This window comes from Somniosus microcephalus, chromosome 19, assembly GCF_052327205.1.
Source record: "Somniosus microcephalus isolate GS21.2 chromosome 19, FLI_Smic_1.0, whole genome shotgun sequence".
Lineage (NCBI taxonomy): Eukaryota > Metazoa > Chordata > Chondrichthyes > Squaliformes > Somniosidae > Somniosus > Somniosus microcephalus.
In genome coordinates, this window is record NC_141005.1 from 75,222,701 (window position 1) to 75,245,909 (window position 23,209).

General features: G+C 46.7%; 1 protein-coding gene across 1 annotated transcript in view; it reads right to left on the reverse strand.

Moving 5' to 3' along the window:
• Nucleotides 1-23,209, reverse strand: part of ddx51 (DEAD (Asp-Glu-Ala-Asp) box polypeptide 51) — an 88,070-nt gene that overhangs the window by 62,978 nt on the left and 1,883 nt on the right. The window contains exons 2-6 of the mRNA XM_085962056.1: nt 19,449-19,861; nt 16,375-16,580; nt 12,891-13,041; nt 8,302-8,447; nt 5,138-5,209 (exon numbers count right to left, since the gene is read on the reverse strand). Of these exons, the coding sequence (XP_085818182.1) occupies nt 5,138-5,209; nt 8,302-8,447; nt 12,891-13,041; nt 16,375-16,580; nt 19,449-19,861 (988 nt within the window). The remainder of the gene's footprint in view (nt 1-5,137; nt 5,210-8,301; nt 8,448-12,890; nt 13,042-16,374; nt 16,581-19,448; nt 19,862-23,209) is intronic.

Sequence of the window (23,209 nt, forward strand, 5' to 3'; positions counted from 1 at the left end):
AAACATCCTCCCTGCATCTACCCTGTCAAGCCTCTCAAGAATTTTATACATTTCAATGAGATCACCTCTCATTCTTCTAAACTCTAGGGAATATAAGCCTAGTCTACTCAATCTCTCCTCATACGACAATCCCCTCATCCCAGGAATCAATCAAGCGAACTTTCATTGCACTCCTTCTAAGGCAAGTATAGAGTCATAGAGTTTTACAGCGCAGAAAGAGGCCCTTCGGCCCATCGTGTCTGCGCCGTCCATCAATCCCTGTCCAGTCTAATCCCATTTTCCAGCATTTGGTCCATAGCCTTGTATGCAATGGCATTTCAAGTGCTCATCCAAATGCTTCTTGAATGTTGTGAGGGTTCCTGCCTCTACCACCCTTTCAGGCAGAGAGTTCCAGATTCCAACCACCCTCTGGGTGAAAAAGTTCCTCCTCAAATCCCCTCTAAATCTCCTGCCCCTTACCTTGAATCTATGCCCCCCTGTTATTGACCCCCCTGCTAAGGGGAAAAGTTCCTCTTTATCTACCCTATCTATGCCCCTCATCATTTTGTACACCTCAATCAGGTCCCCCCTCAGCCTTCTTTGCTCCAATGAAAACAACCCCAGCCTGTTTAGTCTTTCTTCATAGCTGAGGCGCTCCATCCCAGGTAACATCCTGGTGAATCTTCTCTGCACCCTCTCTAAAGCAATCACATCCTTCCTATAGTGAGGCGACCAGAACTGCACACAGTACTCCAGCTGTGGCCTCACCAACGTTTTGTACAGCTCCATCATAACCTCCCTGCTCTTATATTCTATGCCTCGGCTAATGAAGGCAAGTATCCCATATGCCTTTTTAACCACCTTATCTACCTGTTCCGCTGCCTTCAGGGATCTATGTACATGCACACCAAGGTCCCTCTGACCCTCTGTACTTCCTAGGGTCCTACCACTCATTGTGTACTCCCTTGCCTTATTTGTCCGTCCAAAATGCATCACCTCGCACTTTTCAGGGTTAAATTCCATTTGCCACTTTTCCGCCCATCTGACCAACTCGTTTATATCTTCCTGTAGCCTGAGGCTTTCCTCCTCACAATTTACCACCCCACCAATTTTCGTGTCATCTGCGAACTTACTGATCATACCTTTTACATTCTCATCCAAATCATTTATGTAGATCACAAACAGCAAGGGACCCAGCATCGATCCCTGAGGTACCCCACTAGACACAGGCTTCCAGTCACAAAAGCAACCTTCGACCATCACCCTCTGCCTCCTGCCACTCAGCCAGTTTAGGATCCAACGCGCCAAGGCACCCTGGATCCCATGGGCTCTTACCTTCTTGACCTATGCGGGACTTTGTCAAAAGCTTTACTGAAGTCCATGTAAACCGCATCCACAGCATTTCCCTCATCCACACACCGAGTCACCCCCTCGAAAAATTCAATCAGATTTGTCAGACATGATTTACCCTTGACAAAGCCGTGCTGACTAGCCCCGATTAATCCTTGCCTCTCCAAGTGGAGACTAATTTTGTCCCTCAGAATTTTTTCCAATAATTTCCCTACCACAGATGTTAGGCTCACTGGCCTGTAATTCCCTGGTTTATCCCTGCTACCCTTCTTGAATAATGGTACGATAGCTGTTCTCCAGTCCTCTGGTACATCCCCTGTGGCCAGAGAGGTTCTGAAAATTTGTGTCAGAGCCCCTGCAATCTCCTCCCTTGCCTCACACAACAGCCTGGGATACATCTCGTCCGGGCCTGGGGATTTATCCACTTTTTGGCCTGCTAAAACCGCTAGTACCTCCTCCCTCCCGATGCTAATATGTTCAAGTATGTCACAGTCCCCTTGCCCGATTTCTATGTCTACATCATCTTTCTCCATAGTGAACACAGATGCAAAAAATTCATTTAAAACCCCGCCTACATCATCTGGCTCTACACACAGATTGCCACTTTCGTCCCTAATGGGCCCTACCCTTTCCCTGGTTATCCTCTTGCCCTTAATATACTTATAAAACATCTTAGGATTTTCCCTTATTTTGCTCGTCAGTGTTATTTCATGGCCCCTCCTCGCCCTCCTAATTTCTTTTTTAAGTATGCCCCTGCACTTTTTATACTCCTCTAGGGCTTCCTCCGTCTTTAGTCTTTTGTAACTGCCAAAAGCCCCCCTTTTTTTCCTAATGCATTTTCGTATACCCCTTGTCATCCAAGGTTCCCTTTGCTTGTTGGTCCCACCCTTGACCTTTACAGGAACATGTTGGCGTTGTACTCTCTCTATTTCCCTTCTGAAAGCCTCCCACTGCTTTGATGTGGATTTTCCTATAAGTAGCTGCTCCCAGTCCACTTTGGCCAGATCCTGCCTTATCATATTAAAATCGGCCATCCCCCAATTTAGAACCCTTATTTCCGGGCCGTCATTGTCTTTTTCCATGACCACCTTAAATCTCACCGAATTATGGTCACTGTCGCCAAAATGCTCTCCTACTGACACTTCCACCACTTGCCCGGCTACATTCCCTAGAATTAGGTCCAGTACCGCCCCCTCTCTTGTAGGACTTCCTACATGTTGGCTCAAAAAGCTCTCCTGGATGCACTTTAAGAATTCTGCACCCTCTAAGCCTTTCACACTCTGACTATCCCAATTAATATTGGGGAAGTTGAAATCCCCCACTATTATTACCCTGTTATTTTCGCACTTCTCTGAGATTTGCCTACATATCTGTTCCTCTATCTCCCCCTGACTGTTTGGGGGCCTATAGTACACTCCCAGCAAGGTGCTTGCCCCCTTTTTGTTTTTAATTTCTACCCATATGGCCTCATTAGAGGAACCCGCTAATATATCATCCCTCCTTACAGCAGTAATTGACTCCTTAATTAATATTGCAACACCCCCTCCCCTTTTACACCCCCCTCTGTCTCTCCTGAAGATTCTATACCCCGGAATATTGAGCTGCCAGTCCTGACCCTCCCTCAACCATGTCTCCGTGATAGCAACAATATCATACTCCCATGTGTTCAACAACAACTTCAGTTCATCCACCTTATTTGCAAGACTCCTTGCATTAAAATAAATGCCTTCCAGCCCTGCCATATTCCCTTTTGCCCTCACATATTTTCTCTGCCTTCCCAGCTGACTTGTTTTTTCCTCTGTATTTGGCTGTAAATCACCCCCTACTATAGCTCCACTCTGTATCCCATCCCCCTGCCAAGTTAGTTTAAACCCCCCCCAGCAGTGCTAGCAAACCTCCCCGCAAGGATATTGGTCCCCCTCTGGTTCAGGTGTAGACCGTCCGACTTGTACAAGTCCCACCTTCCCCAGAAGCAGGCCCAGTGATCCAGGAAACTAAAGCCCTCCCCCCTGCACCATCCCTTTAGCCACGCATTCATCTGTTCTATCTTCCTATTCCTATACTCACTAGCACGTGGCACCGGGAGTAATCCAGAGATTACAACCTTTGAGGTCCTGCTCTTTAATCTTCCACCTAGCTCCCTAAATTCTTGCTGCAGGACCTCATCCCTCTTTTTATCTATGTCGTTGGTACCAATGTGGACCACGACCTCTGCCTGTTCACCCTCCCCCTCCAGAATGCCCTGCAGCCGCTCAGTGACATCCTTGACCCTGGCACCAGGGAGGCAACAAACCATCCTGGATTCACGTCTACGGCCACAGAAACGCCTATCTGTTCCCCTTACTATAGGATCCCCTACCACTATTGCTCTCCCACTCTTTTTCCTCCCTTCCTGGGCAGCAGGAGCACCCCCAGTGCCAGGAAGTTTGCTGCTGCTGCCTTCCCCTGGTGAGTCATCCCCCTCAACAGTATCCAAATCGGTATACCTGTTTGAGGGGGGAATGGTCACAGGGGTCTCCTGCACTACCTGCCTGCTTCTATTGCTCCGCCTGGTGGTCACCCATTTCCTTTCTTCCTACGCAACCCTTCCCTGCGGTGTGACCAACTCACTAAACGTGCTATCCACGACCCTCTCAGCATCGTGAATGCTCAACAACCCATCCACCCGCAGCTCCAGCGCCTCAATGCGGTCTGCTAGTAGCTGCAGATGGATGCATTTCCTGCACACGTTGTCATCAGGGGCAGTGTCCCTGAATTCCCACATAGAGCAAGAGGAGCACATCACGGGGCTGGGCTCTCCTGGCATGACTTACCCTTTAATTAATTTAAATTAAATTCACTATCACCAATTAAAGATACCTCTAGGGCGCTTGTATAGTCTACCTACAGTCTCTTCGGTAAGGAGACCAAAACTGTACACAATACTCCAGGTGTGGTCTCACCAGGGCCCTATATAATTGTAGTAGACTTTACTCTTGTACTCCAAACCCTTTGTAATAAAGGCCAACATACCATTTGCTTTCCTAATTGCTTGCTGTACCTGCATCTGCATATTAACTTTCAGTGATTCGTATGCCAGGACACCCAGGTCCCTCTGAACAACAACATTTCCCAATCTCTCACCATTTATAAAATGGTCTGTTTTTCTAGTTTCACCAAAGTGGATAACTTTGCACTTCTCCACATTGTCCTCCATCTGCCGTGTTCGCGCCCACTCACTTAATCTGCTTTGCGTCCTCCTCACAGCTTACTTTCCCACCTAACTTTGTATTATCAGCAAACGTAGATAGATTCCACTCGGTCCCCTCATCTAAGTAGGCTGCTCTTACACGCCTCCTGGCGGTTTGTTCGCAGAGTGGAACTGACAGAAGGTTGACAACAGTACTGGAGAATGCAACTCGTTCAATTTTTGCACCCTCCCCCATCAAGGAGTGAGGCAAAATTCAGTGGGAACAGGAGGAATTAATTTTTACAGAGTGGGCGTTTATTTTTATTGAGGGCGGGGCCCCAACTTTTTAAAGTATTCTGTTCTCTTCCATGTTCTGGGTTATGAATTACTTTGAGGTCGCCACCAATGCTGGTCTGAGCTCCATGGTTAGGTGGCATGCAAGAGCGGCCTGGTCAACTCTCCTTCGCTGCGGGTCTCTGCTCAGAGCTTTCCACAGTGACGAGGCCGTGCTGGGGAATTTAAACCCACGGCCTGCCCACTGCATGCCATGGATCACCGGGATCCCAAAACCCCACTTGTCAAAACGGACCACGGAACCCACAGTTTTCTCACTTCTCCCAAGCAGCACCTTCCCCTTACCTGCTGAGCCAGTTCTTTGGTAGGCAATACGGCCAGGGCTCGAACTCTGCAGACCACGCGGTCCATCAGCGCCTGTAAATTAAGCCAAGGTTTACTCGGGAAGCACAGGACGAACACGCATTTATAAGTCGCTTTTCATGACCTCAGGACATCCCAAAGCCAATGAAGTATTTGAAGTGTAATCACTGTTGGAATGTAGGAAACACGACAGCCAATTTGTGCACAGCAAGCTCCCACAAACAGCAATGTGATAATGACCAGATAATCTGTTTTTAGTGATGTTGGTTGAGGGATAAATATTGGCCTGGACACTGGGGATTACTCCCCTGCTCTTCTTCGAAATAGTGCCATGGGATCTTTTACATTCACCTGAGGGGGCTGACAGGACCTCGGTTTAACGTCTCACCCAAAATACGGCACCTCCGACAGTGTAGCACTCCCTCAGCACGGCACTGGAGAGTCAGCCTAGATTTAGTGCTCAAGTTTCTGGAGTGGGGCTTGAACCCACAACCTTCTGGCTCAGAGGCGAGATCGCTAGCAATTGAACCACGGTTGACAGCTGCTGCTCAGCAGTGCCTCCGAGAAAGGAGTACACATACTTTTCAGTCAGCAAGAAGCACAGATATAATGGGGCAGTATCGGCCAATACAAGATGACCTGTGACGTAGCAATCAGCCGGCAACTGATCACATTCAATCTGCTGCCCTCTGTTTATTACAGTACCCACCTTCAACATGCGTCACGGAGAGGAAGTTCAGTCCACCATCCCTTCCACAGGCCATGGACAAGTTGTGCCATCGTGGCGCCTGCCTAATTTACCTAATCTCCCGAGAGAGGCAAAACACAGGCTTAGCTGCCAAGAGAAGCTCTGTAAAGTTGCTGCCCCTGTTGAAAGCAATGGAACAAAATAACCCCAGGATAATTGTTCCGCACTGAGAAATCCCTTGGGATTCTGGTTACTCGTGTCGCTGCCTTGCGGGTGGTGTTGAGGAAAATCCTTTGTAGGCTGGCCCAAGGAGTGGGCATCACAAACAGGATGAGATTCATTTCTCACATGCTCAAAGGTGTATGTGCAGTAAACAGCGGGCGGAAGGAAAAATTGATCCACTTAGTGACACTGAAAATCTGCGATGTGTGAGCAAAGAAACCATTAAATGTTTAGTCCACATCTACCTTTACTCCAAAGAGAGGGTTAGCTGAGCCAGGTATCAGATTTCCAGGGACTGCAGGGGAGAAGCCAGAATTTATGAAAATAATGACAGCTATGCATGGGTTATAAAAAGATTAGATACTCAAGTACCTGGGTCAAACAACGTGCACCCGTCTGGCTCAGAGGTGTTGGGTACTGAATTTAGTGAAGCTATAGCTGACACTTTTTTTGTAACTTTGCTATTCCTGTCAATTGGGTGTGGCCAACATAACATTATTTAAAAGTGTCAAGAGAGATATCTGGATCTACAGATCAGTTTAAAATTATATTAGATCAAAGTGATTGACAAAGCATAGCTTATTAAATAGCAATTAGCATGGATTCCAGAAAGCAAGATCATGGTTAGCTTCTCAGATACATGGTGGGCAGAGTAAATATCTGCTGATTCTCAAACAACTTCTGGCAATGTTCACATCAGCAATCAATGGTTATGGCAGTGACAAAATTGGCTTAAAAATAAAAAAAAGGAGGGTTGCCATCAATGGTAATTTTTCAGACTACTAATCCCACGCGTTGGAGCAGGGTGAAGGTGTGGTAAACAAAGTTTTCAAGCGTGCAACATAGGAGACAGAGTGAATAGTGAAAAATAACCCAACCAGATGCAGAAGGATTTAGATCTTTTACATACATGGGCCAATAAGTGGCAGATGCAGTTCAATGTGGAGAAGTGTAAAGTCATTAATATGCAAGCAGGGAATCAAAAGGCAGAATATGTGTTAAATGGAACAAAGCTCCAGTGCGCTGAGCGGGAAAGAGATCCATGAGGTAGAATGAATAAACAGTGCTTGACAAGAGTTCTTAAAAAAGAACAAGTAAGGTAATGGGTTGTATTAACAGAGGGATAGAGAACAAATCTAAAAAGGTTGTTTCAGGTACAGTTCAGAACCAGCCTGGTTGATGAGGTTTGAAGAAGTAGGGTGGGAGGAGGCTCGTGTGGAGCATAAATACCGGCACAGACCTGTTGGGCCGAATGGCCTGTTTCTGTGCTGTAAATACTATGTACTACGGTTCTGATCACCTAATTACATGAAGGACATTATTGAAAGCATACAGAAGAGCAACAAAGGTGACACTGGATTTAGGAAATTAAGTTGAGGGAAGGTTAAAGAAGTTTTTTTCTTTGGGGAAGAGGAGACTTTGAAGTGACCTAATTGATATTTTCAAGATTACGAAAGGAATTGACAAAACTGACCCAGGCAAATTATTCACTGTAGTGAAGGATTTGAATACCAGGGGGTTAAGCGTGTTATAAGTAGGAGAAGTCAAGCAGAACTTTTTCATTTAAAGGGGAATAGAGGTGTGGAATAAGTTACCAGGAAAGGCCAGTGCAAAAGACAGCGTAAATGGGTCAAGAGATAATTAGACATGTTTCTAGAGAGGGAACAGGTTGAAGGATACGGTGAGAATGAGATTAGATCTCTGAAAAAAGGGAGTCTTGTTGGGCTTAATACTTTTTCCTGTTCCTAAATTTTTTTACGGTGCTACTGTAACACAGCGGTGTGGCTCCATCTGCTAGCGAGGTAGGGGTGGAGGCTACTGATTTTGTGCAGCGGGTAGGTGGGGCTAGAGACTTGCTTTCTATTCTCGTGTTGCCATGGCTGCCTCAATGAGCCAGGGACAAATCCCGTCGCTACGCTAGTACAGGCTATAAATACACAGGCGCAGCCTGGTTTTACAGCACTGACGCAGCCATTTCATATATCGGAGGTTGCCACAAAGTACGACCTTACAGGATATCCAGAGTAATGAAGGACCATAGGGGGCATGGGTTAAAGGGCTCAAGTGAAAACGTTTTGATGAAGGCTCCTTACCAAACTGGCGCAAGCGCACCCATTAACCATTTAAACAACAGAGAGGGGATTAGCCGTGGTTTATTAAAAATATTAAATGGATGTATTTTTGTAAACTTCAGCTGAAGAAACAGAAACAGAAAGAGGTCATGTTTCAGACTCACCTGAACAACGGGGATAATGAAAGCCAGGGTCTTGCCACTGCCAGTTGGTGCCGATACACAGATATCACTCGGCCTGTAGCCCCCTCTGCCCAGCATCAGCCCGTGCTTTGTGCTCTCCAGCAAGGTGGGGATCACCTCGGCCTGAACTGCAGGGAGCAAAACAGAATAAAATACAACAAAGGTTAATAGCCGGACACTCGGGGTGATATACTGGAACAAGCAGCATACATAGTCCAGTGGGAAGTAATGATTCTGCGTAATACTGCAATACTCGACTGGTCAGCAAGGATTTCCCAGACCTCAACCTGCAAATGGCATCCACAGGAACAGGAGTAGGCCATTCAGCCCCTCGAATCTGTTCCACCATTTATCTGACTTTGCTCCATATTCCTCAACAACCTCATCGAAAAAATTCTACTTATTTTGAAGTTTTCAATTGCCTCAACTACTTTTTTTTTTGGAGGGGGGGAGGGGGGAGGGAGGAGGAGGGGAAAGAGTTCCAGATTTCCACCACCCTTCGTGTGAAGAATTGCTTTCTGACATCACCCCTGAATGGCCGAGCTCTAATTTTAAGGTTATGCCCCCTTGTTGTGGACTCCCGCACCAGAGGAAATAGTTTCTCTGTCCAATCACAGAAAACACGAAAACAAGATATTGTTAAGAAAGTCCTCAACTCATTTTATTTATTTTATAATACACTTTCTCCTCCATGGATACTCCCCCAGTTCAGTCACATACTCCAACTACACCCTGTCTGTCAGTGGGCCCCAAGCATTCATAGCCACGCTCACTAATGGCTGTTCACACACGCACGGTCAGAGCTACTGGCTCAATCGCACGTACCAATCGCTCCTACAACTGGAGGGGAAATGATTAGACTGCTGAAAAATATCTAAACAGATCCCATATAACCCAATCACACGTTTCAGCAACAAATTGCATTTATAAAGCGCCTTTAACATAGTAAAACATCCCAAGGCACTTTACAGGAGTGTTACAAAATGTGACACGAGCCAAAAAAGGAGACTCAAGGGCAGGTAGTTTGGTCAGAAAGCTATGTTTTAAAGAGCATTTTAAAGGAGGAGCGAGAGGTGGAGAGGTTTAGGGAGGGAATTCCAGTTTATGGGCCTAGGCACAGCCGCCAATAATGGGGCGATGAAAATCGGGAATGCACAAGAGGCCAGAATTGGAGTAATGCAGAGATCTCGGAAGGTCGTAGGGCTGGAGGTTAGAGATAGGGAGGGGCGAGGTTAAGGAGGGATTTGAAAATAAAGATGACTGTAAAAGCTTTTATAGGTATGTGAAGAGACAAAGATTGGTGAAGTCAAGCGTAGGTCCCTTGCAGTCAGAATCGGGGGAATTTATAATGGGGAACAAAGAAATGGCAGACCAACTAAATACATATTTTGGTTCTGTCTTCACAAAGGAGGACACAAATAACCTCCCAGAGATGCCGGGGAACATAGGGTCTGATGAAAGGGTGGAACTGAAAGAAATCAGTATTTGTAGGGAAATGGTGTTAGGAAAATTGATGGGACTGAAGGCCGATAAATCCCCTGGGCCTGATAATCTACATACCAGGGTACTTAAGGAAGTGGCCCTAGAAATAGTAGATGCATTGCTGGTCATCTTCCAGAACTCGATAGACTCTGGAACGGTACCCATGGATTGGAGGGTAGCTAATGTTACCCCACTATTCAAAAAAGGTGGCAGAGAAAAAGCGGGGAATTATAGGCCGGTAAGCCTGACATCGGTAGTGGGGAAAATGCTAGAGTCCATTATAAAAGATGTAATAGCAGAGCACTTGGAAAGCAGTGACAGGATCGGACAAAGTCAACATGGATTTACAAAAGGTAAATCATGCTTGACTAATCTACTGGAATTTTTTGAGGATGTAACTGGTAAAATAGATAAGGGAGAACCAGTGGATGTGGTGTATTTGGACTTTCAGAAGGCTTTCGATAAGGTCCCGCATAAGAGATTAGCGTGCAAAATTAAGGCACATGGGATTGGGGGCAAGGTATTGACTTGGATAGAGAACTGGTTGGCGGACAGAAAGCAAAGAGTTGGAATAAACGGGTCGTTTTCCGAGTGGCAGGCAGTGACTAGTGGGGTACCGCAAGGATCGGTCCTAGGACCCCAGCTGTTCACAATATATATTAATGATCTGGACGAGGGAATTGGATGTAATATCTCCAAATTTGCAGACGACACAAAGCTGGGTGGGAGGGTATGCTGCGAGGAGGATGTCATGAAACTCCAGTACGATTTAGACAGGTTGGGTGACTGGGCAGAAACATGGCAAATGCACTATAATGTGGATAAATGTGAGGTTACCCACTTTGGTGGCAAAAACAGGAAGGCACATTATTATTTGAATGGCAATAGATTGGGAGAAGGGGAAGTGCAAAGAGACCTGGGTGTTCTTGTGCACCAGTCGCTGAAGGTAAGCATGCAGGTGCAGCAGGCGGTTAACAAGGCAAATGGTATGTTGACCTTCGTAGCAAGAGGGTTCGAGTACAGGAACAAGGATGTCTTGCTACAGTTGTACAGGGCCTTGGTGAGACCGCACCTTGAGTATTGTGTGCAGTTTTGGTCGCCTTATCTGAGGAAGGACGTTCTTGCCATGGAAGGAGTGCAGCGAAGATTCACCAGGTTGATACCTGGGATGGCAGGAATGACGTATGAGGAGAGATTGTGTCGATTGGGCTTATACTCACTGGAGTTTAGAAGATTGCGAGGGGATCTCATCGAAACCTATAAAATTCTGTCAGGTCTGGACAGACTAGGTGCTGGAAGGATGTTCCGATGGTCGGGGAGTCCAGAACCAGGGGTCATAGTCTAAGGATAAGGGGTAAGCCATTTAGGACTGAAATGAGGAGGAATTTCTTCACCCAGAGAGTGGTGAACCTGTGGAATTCTCTACCACAGAGGGCAGTGGAGGCCTGTTCATTAAATATATTCAAGAAAGAGTTGGATATATTTCTTAAGGCTAAAGGGATCAAGGGATATGGGGAGAAGGCAGGGACAGGGTACTGAATTTGAATGATCAGCCATGATCTCATTGAATGGCGGAGCAGGCTCGAGGGGCCGAATGGCCTACTCCTGCTCCTATCTTCTATGTTTCTAAGTCGAGGCGTTGCCGGACCGGGACCCAATGTAGGTCAGCAAGCACAGATGAACATTGCAAAGCAGGATATCACGCGTGCTGTCATCAGCTTGCCTCCACATTCACACTGGGGGAAAGGTCGAAGGTTCGGTACCGGGGAATGAGCTACAAGGCTGGAGCCCATTTGCAAACAGAGGGCGCTTCCCCCATGCTGGGGAAGGTGCCGAGCGAGAGGCCAAGAACTTGTTCTGGCTAGGAGGAGGAAGTATCCCTGGCCATAGCCACACATCAGGATATGGGTGGCGAAGATTGTGCAATGGGAAGACAAACAAATTAAGAACTAAATCATGCATTACTTTTTAAATTAAGCTTTTTAAATTAAATTAAAGCACAATTTGCAAACTTTGTTCTGTTCAATCCATGATGATTATTAAAATAGTTTTGTTTAAACATCATGCTAATCACATCAGCAGCAGTACTACCTTCATAAATTATGATACCGTACCCAACTATGGATTGTTCACATGCTGGCCTAGGCAGTGAGTATCAGCGGACTATTCGACTAGGAGTGCATCACCACCAGGCCCGCTTGCGTCTACAAACGTGTACTTTCCGACAGGGATTCACTGGATTTGGGAACCCTGGCTCATTTTTCTCCCTCCTTCTTAGCCCAAGGGCACCAAAGCCAATTGTAGCACCCCTGGTATTGGCCCAGCTGAGAGCGGCTAACTTAGTACAGGCCAGGAATCACACCTGGGAGCTTCTGTTCTGTACGGTTCAGGGTCACACCACTGAATCATTTTACTTCCATCAGTATGTTAGCAAGATTTCTGTTAATCACCAACTGTAACACTGCTTTCACACTGATACAATGCTGGTGGTGTAACCAGGACACAAGGGGATCATTTCCATTGTTACCATTGTTCTGTAAGGGGCTTGCGAACCTCCTCCGCCAGGTTTCCCTTTCCGCACTACACCCGGGCAATACAGATGGAATCTACCCCCAGGCCCCAGTGTGCTCCACAGCAGCAGCAACTCTCCACCTGCGACACCATACCTCAGAGTTTCACAGCACAGGAGGAGGCCATTCGGCCTGTCGTGCCTGTGCCGGCTCTTTGAAAGAGCTCTCCAGTTAGTCCCACTCCCACTCCTGAATCTGCTTCTACCGCCCTTTCAGACAGTGCATCCCAGACCACAACTCGCTGCACTAAAAAATGATCATCTTCCCGCTGTTTCTTCTGTCAATTGTCTTAAATCTGTGTCCTCTGGGTTACCGACGCGCCTGCCAGTACTCGATCAAAATCCTTTATAATTTTAAACACCTCTATTAAATTTCCCCTTAACCTTCTATGATCTAAGGAGTACAATCTCAGACTCTCCACATAACTGAAGTCCCTCATCCCTGGTACCAGTCCAGTAAATCTCCTCTGCACCCTCTACAAGGCCTTGACATACTTCCTACAGTGTGATGCCCACATACCTGGGAAGAAGGAATGGATACCATTGGCTCGAAGTTTCTGAAGCAGTTTTGGGTGGATTCCTGGAACATCCTCGATCGCTCTCAGATTCTGTTTGATGTCTTTGTTGACCAGCATGGGCTTGGAGAGCCACTGAGGCAAGACCCGCCGCACCTGTAGAAAGATTAAATGGGGATCAGGGGTGAGGGGACAGGACAGTGATCTAACTACCACCCGAGGCATCATTTACCGTAACCCAGCGTTAACCATTTGTCTCAAACAAGAGGGTTCAACCGCTAGTGACACCAAATACACAGGCACCTGATGGGTTGGGGAAGTGAAATTGTCATGTCGTTAATGACAGTACTGAATTTGGGCCATGATGTTCCCTCTACACTGTCCCATCAAACACTCCCAGGGCAGATACAGCACGGGTTAGATACAGAGTAAAGCTCCCTCTACACTGTCCCATCAAGCACTCCCAGGGCAGGTACAGTACGGGTTAGATACAGAGTACAGCTCCCTCTACACTGCCCCAATAAACACTCCTGGGTAGGTTCAGCACGGGTTAGATACAGAGTAAAGCTCCCTCTACACTGCCCCTTCAAACACTCCCGGGTAGGTACAGCACGGGTTACTCAATTACTGAGTAAAGCTCCCGTTATACAAACCAAAGAATGTGCTTCAATGCCAGCCTCACGACAGCATCTTTCCCAGCCCTGTTGTTGATCAGTTTTGTACTCTGGGCTGACACGACCAAAATCTCCTTTGGTTGATCCCTTGAACGATCATTTTTTTTTTGACGAATAATATTCAATACTCAGGAAAGACAGGCAAAAAGGAAAATGAGGTGGGGTGGCATTGCTGGTTAAAGAGGAGATTAACACAATAGTAAGGAAGGATATTAGCTCTGATGATGTGGAATCTGTATGGGTAGAGCTGAGAAATACCAAGGGGCAGAAAACGTTAGTGGGAGTTGTATACAGACCCCCAAACAGTAATGCTGAGGTTGGGGATGGCATTAAAGGGGAAATTAGAGACGCGTGCAATAAGGGCACAGCAGTTATCATGGGTGACTTTAATCTACATATCGATTGGGCTAACCAAATTAGTAACAATACTGTGGAGGAGGAATTCCTGGAGTGTATACGGGATAGTTTCCTGGACCAATATGTCGAGGAACCAACTAGAGATCAGGCCATCTTAGACTGGTTATTATGTATTGAGAAAGGATTAATTAGCAATCTTGTTGTGCGAGGCCCTTTGGGGGCAGAGCGATCATAATATGATAGAATTCTTCATTAGATGGAGAGTGAAGTATTTGATTCAGAGACTAGGGTCCTGAATTTAAATAAAGGAAACTACGATGGTATGAGGCGCGAGTTGGCTAGGATGGATTGGGGAACGTTACTTGAAGGGTTGATGGTGGATAGGCAATGGCAAACATTTAAAGATCGCATGGATGAACTACAGAATTTGTTCATCCCTGTTTGGCATAAAAATAAAACAAAAAATGTGACTCAACCGTGGCTAACAAGGGAAATTAGGGATAGCATAAGATCCAAGGAGAGGACATATAAATTGGCCAGAAAAAGCAGCAAACCTGAGGATTGGGAGCAGTTTAGGATTCAGCAAAGGAGGACAAAGGGATTAATTAAGAGGGGGAAAATAGAGTATGAGAGGAAGCTTGCGGGAACATAAAAGCTGACTGTAAAAGCTTCTATAGATATGTGAAGAGAAAAAGATTGGTAAAGTCAAGCGTAGGTCCCTTGCAGTCAGAATCAGGGGAATTTATAATGGGGAACAAAGAAATGGCAGACCAATACATACTTTGGTTCGGTCTTCACAAAGGAAGACACAAATAACCTCCCAGAGATGTCGGGGAACATAGAGTTTAATGAGAGGGAGGAACTTAATGAAATCAGTTTTTGTAGGGAAATGGTGTTAGGGAAATTGACGGGATTGAAGGCCGATAAATCCCCAGGGCCTGATAATCTACATCCTGGGTACTTAAGGAAGTGGCCCTAGAAATAGTAGATGCATTGCTGGTCATCTTCCAAAATTCTATAGACTCTGGAACAGTTCCCATGGATTGGAGGGTAGCTAATGTTACCCCACTATTCAAAAAAGGTGGTAGAGAGAAAATGGGGAATTATACTACCGGTAAGCCTGACATCGGTAGTGGGGAAAATGCTACAGTCCATTTTATAAAAGATGTAATAGCAGAGCACTTGGAAAACAGTGACAGGATTGGACAAAGTCAACATGGATTTACAAAAGGTAAATCGTGCTTGACTAATCTACTGGGATTTTTTGAGGATGTAACTGGAAGAATGGTGTATTTGGACTTCCATAAGGCTTTCGCTAAGGCCCCGCATAAGAGATTAGCGTGTAAAGTTAAAGCACATGGGATTGGGGGCAAGGTACTGACTTGGGCAGAGAACTGGTTGGCAGACAGGAAGCAAAGAGTTGGAATAAACGGGTCTTTTTCCGAGTGGCAGGCAGTGACTAGTGGGGTACCGCAGGGATCGGTGCTAGGGCCCCAGCTATTCACAATATATATTAATGATCTAGACGAGGGGACTAGATATATCTCCAAGTTTGCAGACGACACAAAGCTGGGTGGGCGTGTGCTGTGAGGAGGATGCCGAGAAACTCCAGTATGATTTGGACAGGTTGGGTGATTGGGCAGATGCAGTATAATGTGGATAAATGCGAGGTTATCCACTTTGATGGCAAAAACAGGAAGGCAGATTATTACCTGAATGGCAATAGATTGGGAGAAGGGGAAGTGCAACAAGACCTGGGTGTCCTTGTGCACCAGTCGCTGAAGGTAAGCATGTAAGTGCAGCAGGCGGTTAAGAAGGCAAATGGTATGTTGGCCTTCATAGCGAGAGGATGAGAGTACAGGAGCAAGGGTGTCTTGCTGCAGTTGTACAGGGCCTTGGTGAGACCACACCTTGAGTATTGTGCGCAGTTTTGGTCGCCTTATCTGAGGATGTTCTTGCCATGGAGGGAGTGCAGCGAAGATTCACCAGACTGATACCTGGGATGGCAGGAATGACGTATGAGGAGAGATTGGGTTGATTGGGCTTATATTCGCTGGAGTTTGGAAGAATGAGAGGGGATCGCATTGAAACTTATAACATTTTAACATGACTAGACAGACTAGATGCAGGAAGGATGTTCCCGATGGCAGGGGAGTCCAGAACCAGGGGTCACAGTCTAAAGATAAGGGATAAGCCATTTAGGACAGAGATGAGGAGGAATTTCTTCACCCAGAGAATGGTGAACCTGTGGAATTCTCTACCACAGAAGGCAGTTGAGGCCAATTCATTAAATATATTCAAGAAGGAGTTGGATATATTTCTTAAGGCTAAAGGGATCAAGGGATATGGGGAGAAAGCAGGGACAGGGTACTGAACTTGGATGATCAGCCATGATCTCATTAAATGGTGGAGCAGGCTCGAGGGGCCGAATGGCCTACTCCTATCTTCTAATACTAACCTTTTGAAACTTTTTCTTCTCGAAGCCCCCTAAGATGGTCAGGCTGGATTTGGGAGCAGCCTGCTTTTGGTTCTGACCCTGATCATTTTCTTCCTTCACTCCTTTCTGCTCCAAGTCTCCATTCCCCTTCTCTTCTTGTGACTTACTTTGTTCCCCGGATGTGTCCAACGGTCTTGCCTCATTGTCAGTAGTTTCATCTACGGTCTCTGTGGGACATTTTTAGCAAGGAAGTATCATTAGAATAATAGTAACACCAGCGTTGACATAGCACCTCTTCATACTAAAACAACTCAAAGTGTTTGATGCATCAAATGTCATTTTTGGATTGCACTGACTGTTAGGTTGGGAAACACAGTTGCCATTTTCTACCATCATCATCCCACAAACAGCCATGAGATGAATCACAGGCAAATCTGTTCTGGTCGAGATATGAACGTTGGCCGAGAGAAGTCCCAGCTCTTCCCCAAACAGGATCTTTTGAATCCACCTGAACAGCGAGATGGGACTTCAGTTCATCGTCTCATCTGAAGGACAACATTCCCATCAGCACAGCGTCCCTCAGTACAGGAAACTTTGTGATATCCAGAACCGACGGGACCGAGCTGTTGCCGTCCCATCAAAACTGCCGGACAAACCAGCGCTAATGTTAAAACATACGGAAGCTTTTGAGCTCCGTATCTAGCAACAGACCCTGCTTCTAAACAGTCGGCCGTAGCTTGCAAGCGTCTCTGTAGCTAAGCAACAGCTTTAGCTAGACCTTGCAGAGCCTGACTAGTGGAAAAAAAAGCAACGAAAAGAAAAAAAACTTACTGAACCGACTCCTGAATTTTGCCGGTGGCTCGAGCATTCCGGACAGTTAACCTCCGGATAAACCAAGTTTCCTGTACTGTAGGGAAGTGTCACCAAGTGTGCTCAAGACCTGGAGTTGAGCTGAACCCACAACCTAGAGGCGAGAGTGACACTACAGCCGAGCTTACAGGGTAGACTCCAGCAACAGACTGCTAGCACACACCAGTGCCGCTGGAAGTCTTTGCTGACTTCCGATTGAAAATATTGTCTCTCTTTAGTTAAAATAAAGACATCACACCACTGATTCGAACAGGTTTTACCAGCCTGATTCCAAGGCTTAGAGGGTTAAATTAGGACGGCCGTGTAATCTTGGTTTGCATTCCCTTGAGTATAGAAGATTGAGGTGTTTCAAATATTAATAGGGTAGATTCAGAGAAATTATTTCCGCTGGTGGGGGAATCTAGATCGAGGGGACATAAAATGAGTGCCAGGCGATTCTAGAGTGAAATCAGGGAGCACTTCGTCACACAAAGGGCAGTGGGAATCTGGAACTCTCTTCCCTCCCCAAAGGCTGTGGATGCTGGAGGACAATTGAAGCTTTCAAGACTGAGATTGATAGATTTTTGTTAGGCAAGGGAATCAAGGGGATATGAAGCAAAGGCGGGTAAATGTGTTGAGGTGCAGATCAGCCATGATCTGGTTGAATGGCAGAACAGGCTCGAGGGGCTGAACGGCCTTCTCCTGTTTCTATGTCATAAATAACCAGCATTTTTCATAAAGAGAGAACTTGCATTTACTTGCACAGGGGGTTAGAAACTGATTCAATATCCAACAACTGCCCGCAAAGCATCTGCGTGAGAACAAACTCCACACAATCTGACAGCCACAAAGGGCAGGCTGAAAACATGATGTGTTATATTTATACTCTCATGAACAGACACACAACAACCAGCCAGAAGATACAATATTTCTCTGGTCCCGTTTATTTGCAACACCAGATTTCTGATTGGTCCCCTTGGAGGATAAGGCCAGATTTCTGATTGGTCCCCTTGGAGAACAAGACACACCCAACAATTTGTCTGGAATGTGTAATTTGATCCAGTCCACAGTCATACAGACTCTAGAATGTGGAAGTCTAGTTAGCCTTGTGAAGATCCTCTGTTAATAATATTCTGCAATTGCAATTATCACTGTCCTTGGCTGGTGAAATAAAAGATTGTATACTCTAATTAGTGGGTTAGTACTGTAATTCTCTGGAGCTTTATTCTTTTTTCCCTTCTGGAAGTGATAAAAATTATTTAATTCTGATTGAGGGAACTGTGTCTGGGGTCCGTGTGTGTGTGATGTGCGGGGGTTTTGCTTATAAATGCTGCTAAGGTTTCCCCTGGGGTTTGGTGGTGTCGGGGCCCTGCTCGCTCCACCACCTCTCGCGCTCTCCGGCCCGTCGCAGGGTCCTGGGCACTTGCAGAGTGTTATGAGGATCTCGGGGTTTGGCGGTGTCAGGGCTCAGGACTCTGCTCGCTCTGCCGCCTCTCACGCTCTCTGGCCCGCGCCCAGGAGCTGCGCATGCGCCGTTCTGGTGAGGGGTGGGACATTGTTTAGGCTTGCCCCCATCCAGGCACATACGCAGAAGGACACGGAAGACCGCGCAAATAATCAGTGCACTTCTCCAGAAACAGACACACAACGACCAGCCATTAAGATACAATACTTCTCCATCGAGACACACACAATGAGCTATTAGATTCAATACTTATCCTACAGGTTGGCCAACCACACAGCTGTTCCACTGACTTTATTCAGGTGGCTCAGCCCATTAGATAAACATTGCGACAGATCCCACCTTCCACCAGCAGGCTGCCAGTGATTACCTGGTATCATAGGGAACTATTGATTGCATTTCAAAGTCAAAGTGCATCATTACATTGGCACTCTTGCTTGTGTCTGGTTTAGGGTGTGTGGGGCGGCTGGTGAGAGCGCTAGGATTAGCTACACCTAAGATCCAGATCAATATCACATGGACAAGCTCCACCTTGTTTGGTGTACGGTCACAGGCCACCGAGTGATGGTCGAATGACAACAGCACAACAATGAGAAAAGGACAGGCAGAGCATACGCCTCTTGTCCCAGTTCTCAGTGTCTCTCTACTCCCCGTTTAATCAGGAATCTATCCGCTTCCTTTTTTAATTCTCTTTAACTGGGCTTGCATTCAATTCACTGGGTGACAATGTCTGAGAATGCATGCTCGCTGCACTGGAGAGCAGGCCAAGAGGCAAACTGTGTACCTGTATCATTTGTGCCTCGATGCTTTAGTTTGCCTTTTCTCTCTGCTCTGACACTGTCCCTCTTCACCTTCTCCTTGTGCTCAGTACTGAACCCTGCATCACCCTTCTCCTCTGGCTTCAGCACTCGGCAATCAGGCTTTCTCCCACTTTTCTTCGACAGTCGCTTTGCTTTCTTTCCGCTTTTCTCTGAACTCGCTGCCTCTTCCTTGGCTTTCCTTTTCCCCTTTCTGTCCCGCACTCCTTCATCCTCATCTCTTCCCTGGCTCCTGCCCCCCTGTCCATCTGTGGGGCCTGTGTTGACTCCCAGCTGCTGCTGCTGCCTGGCTTTGGCCTCTTGGCGAAGCCTCTGTAGCAAAGTCTGGGATCGGGACTGGTCGTGCAGACTGTTGGCAGGTTCGTCGTCGCCGAGATACCTGAGGTTCGAGAGAAAGGCGATGAGAAAGGTTATTAGCCGGGGACCACCAGTCAGAACCTGCTGGAGGTGAAAATCAGTCACTGCGGCTTCTGCATTTAGCGCTGAATGACAGTCTGCTCCATTAGGTTCCCACATCACCCAGGAAACTGCTCCCACACACTTGTATACGTAAAGCACATTCTTTCACAAGTCACATCCTCCACACCAGTGACCAGGCACTGAACACAGATTCTGTGAAAAATCATAGGAATTAAGAGCAGGAATAGGCCGAACGGCCCCTCGAGCCTGCTCCGCCATTCAATAAGATCACGGCTGATCTTCAACCTCAACTCCACTTTCCCGCCCGATCTCCATATCCACTGATTTCCCAAGAGTCCAAAAATCTATCGATCTGAGCCTTGAATATACTCAACGACTCAGCATCCACAGCCCTCTGGGGCAGAGAATTCCAAAGATTCACCACCCTCTGAGTGAAGAAATTCCTCCTCATCTCAGTCTTAAATGGCCGACCCCTTATCCTGAGACTATGGCCCCTAGTTCTAGACACTCCAGCCAGGGGAAACAACCTCTCAGCATCGACCCTGTCAATCCCCTTCAGAATCTTGTATGTTTCAATGAGATCACCTCTCAATCTTCCAAACTCCAGAGAGTAGAGGCCCATTCTACACAATCTCTCCTCATACGACAGCCCACTCACCCCAGGGATCACATTGCGGGACAACCTCCTTTCAAGACATTTTGTGACTCCATGATGACACTGTGTGACCAGCCTGCTTCTGTCCAGTATCTTGGGCCCTGCCCTGCCCTGAAACATCAGTTCATTTCTCCCAGCCATGGTGATGCACCCTCACTTCTCACACACTATTAGAAAGACTCGCATTTCTATAGCGCCTTTCAGGACCACCAGACGTCTCAAAAGCACTTTACAGCCAATGAAGTACTTTTGAAGTGTAGTCACTGTTGTAATATGGGAAACGTGGCAGCCAATTTGCGCACAGCAAGCTCCCACAAACAGCAATGTGATAATGACCAGATAATCAGTTTTTGTTATGTTGATTGAGGGATAAATATTGGCCAGTACACCGGGGATAACTCCCCTGCTCTTCTTCGAAATAGTGCCATGGGGTCTTTTACGTCCACCTGAGAGAGCAGACGGGGCCTCGGTTTGACGGCACCTCAGACAGTGCAGCACTCCCTCAGCACTGCACTGGAGTGGAGTGTCAGCCTAGCTTTATGTGCTCAACTCCCTGGAGTGGGACTTGAACCCACAACCTACTGAGTCAGAGTCGAGTGTGCTATCCACTGAGCCACAGCCGACAGAGCCCCGCTGTTTTCAAATTCAAACACTATGATGGTACCACTGGTACTGATCCACACTTTAGAACACAAGACACTGGATAAAATATATTACTGTTAAAATTTGTTTTGGATATTTTAACACCTTATTGTATTTTTGTTCAATTTAATTAAATTTGTTCTCGGCACGTGTGTACCACTGGCAAGGCCCCATTTGTTGCCCAGAGAAGGTGGGGGTGGTGGACCTTCTCCCTGAACAGCAGCAGTCCTTGTGACTGTGCTCCCACAGTGGCGTTAGGCAGGGGATACCAGGGTTTTGACTGGCGACAATGAACGAGCAACGATATATGTTCAAATTCGGATGGTTTGTGACCTAGAGGGGAGCTTTGAGGTGATGGTGTTTCCACAACATTGCTGCTCTTGTCCAACTTGGTGGTAGAGGTCACATGGGAGGGGGGGTGCTGTCACAGTAAAGTGGAGGAATAAATTCTTCATAATTTTTCATACATTTGGAGAAGGGGCTCGTCATCAAACATGGCTTCGTCGGGAGCAGGGTTTAAGTAGTGAGAAATGGTCTTGCACATTTATAGCGGCCAACAGCCTTTGTTAGCTGGGGACAAGGCATGACATTAACTCCTCGGAAGTCTACCTAAGCTTTTCCTTCCACACCAGACAGTCTGAATGAGAAACAAGTTCTGAGGGTGGAAAGCCAGAGGGCCAGAATTCCCTGGGGCCAATAGTCAGTTTGAATCAACCACTCGTTCAGCCCCATCTTGAGTAGTGTAGAATTCTTCTCATCATACTACACTGGGGTATCCTGGCTTTACACAGGACCTGATACTGCATAGAAGGCACCTGAGCTACAAGAGATCGAGAAATCTGGGAATGTTTACACTGGAGAAAAAGTAGCTCATGGGAGACATTACTGAAGTTTTCAAAACTCTCAACAGGTATAGATAAACCAAACCCTAAACTATCACAAACTGTTACCACAAACGCTGTAACCAGAGGCACAAACATAGAATCATAGAACTTTACAGCACAGGAGGCCATTCGGCCCATCGTGTCTGTGCCAGCCGACAAAGAGCTCTCCGGCCTAATCCCACTTTCCAGCTCTTGGTCCGTAGCCCTGTAGGTTACGGCACTTCAGGTGCACATCCAAGTACTTTTTAAATGTGATGAGTGTTTCTGCCTCTACCACCCTTTCAGGCAGTGAGTTCCAGACCCCCCACCACACTCGGTGAAAACATTTCTCCTCAATTCCCCTCTAAACCTCCGACCAATTACTTTAAATCTGTGCCCCCTGGTTATTGACCCCTCTGCTAAGGGAAATAGGTCCTTCCTATCCACTCTATCTCAGCCCCTCGTAATGTTATACACCTCAATTAGGTCTCGCCTCAGCCTCCTCTGTTCCAAAGAAAACAACCCCAGCCTATCCAATCTTTCCTCATAGCTAAAATTCTCCAGCCCAGGCAACATCCTCAGAAATCTCCTCTGCACCCTCTCTAGTGCAATCGCATCCTTCCTGTAATGTGGTGACCAGAACTGCACGCAGTGTTCTAGCTGTGACCTAACTAGTGTTTTATACAGTTCAAGCATAACCTCCCTGCTCTTATATTCTGCGCCTCGGCTAATAAAGGCAAGTATCCCGTATGCCTTCTTAGCCACCTTATCTCCCTGTCCTGCTACCTTCAGGAATCTGTGGACATGCACTCCAAGGTCCCTCTGATCCTCTGCACTTCTCAGTGTCCTACCATTTAATGTGTATTCCCTTGCCTTGTTAGCCCTCCCCAAATGCATTACCTCACACTTCTCCGGATTGAATTCCATTTGCCAGTGTTCTGCCCACCTGACCAGTCCATTGATATCTTCCTGCAGTCTACAGCTTCCTTCTTCGTTATCAACCACATGGCCAATTTTTGTATCATCTGCAAGCTTCCTAATCATACTTCCTACATTCAAGTCCAAATCATTGATGTACACCAGAAAAAGCAAAGGACCCAGTACTGAGCCCTGCGGAACCCCACTGGAAACAGCCTTCCAGTCACAA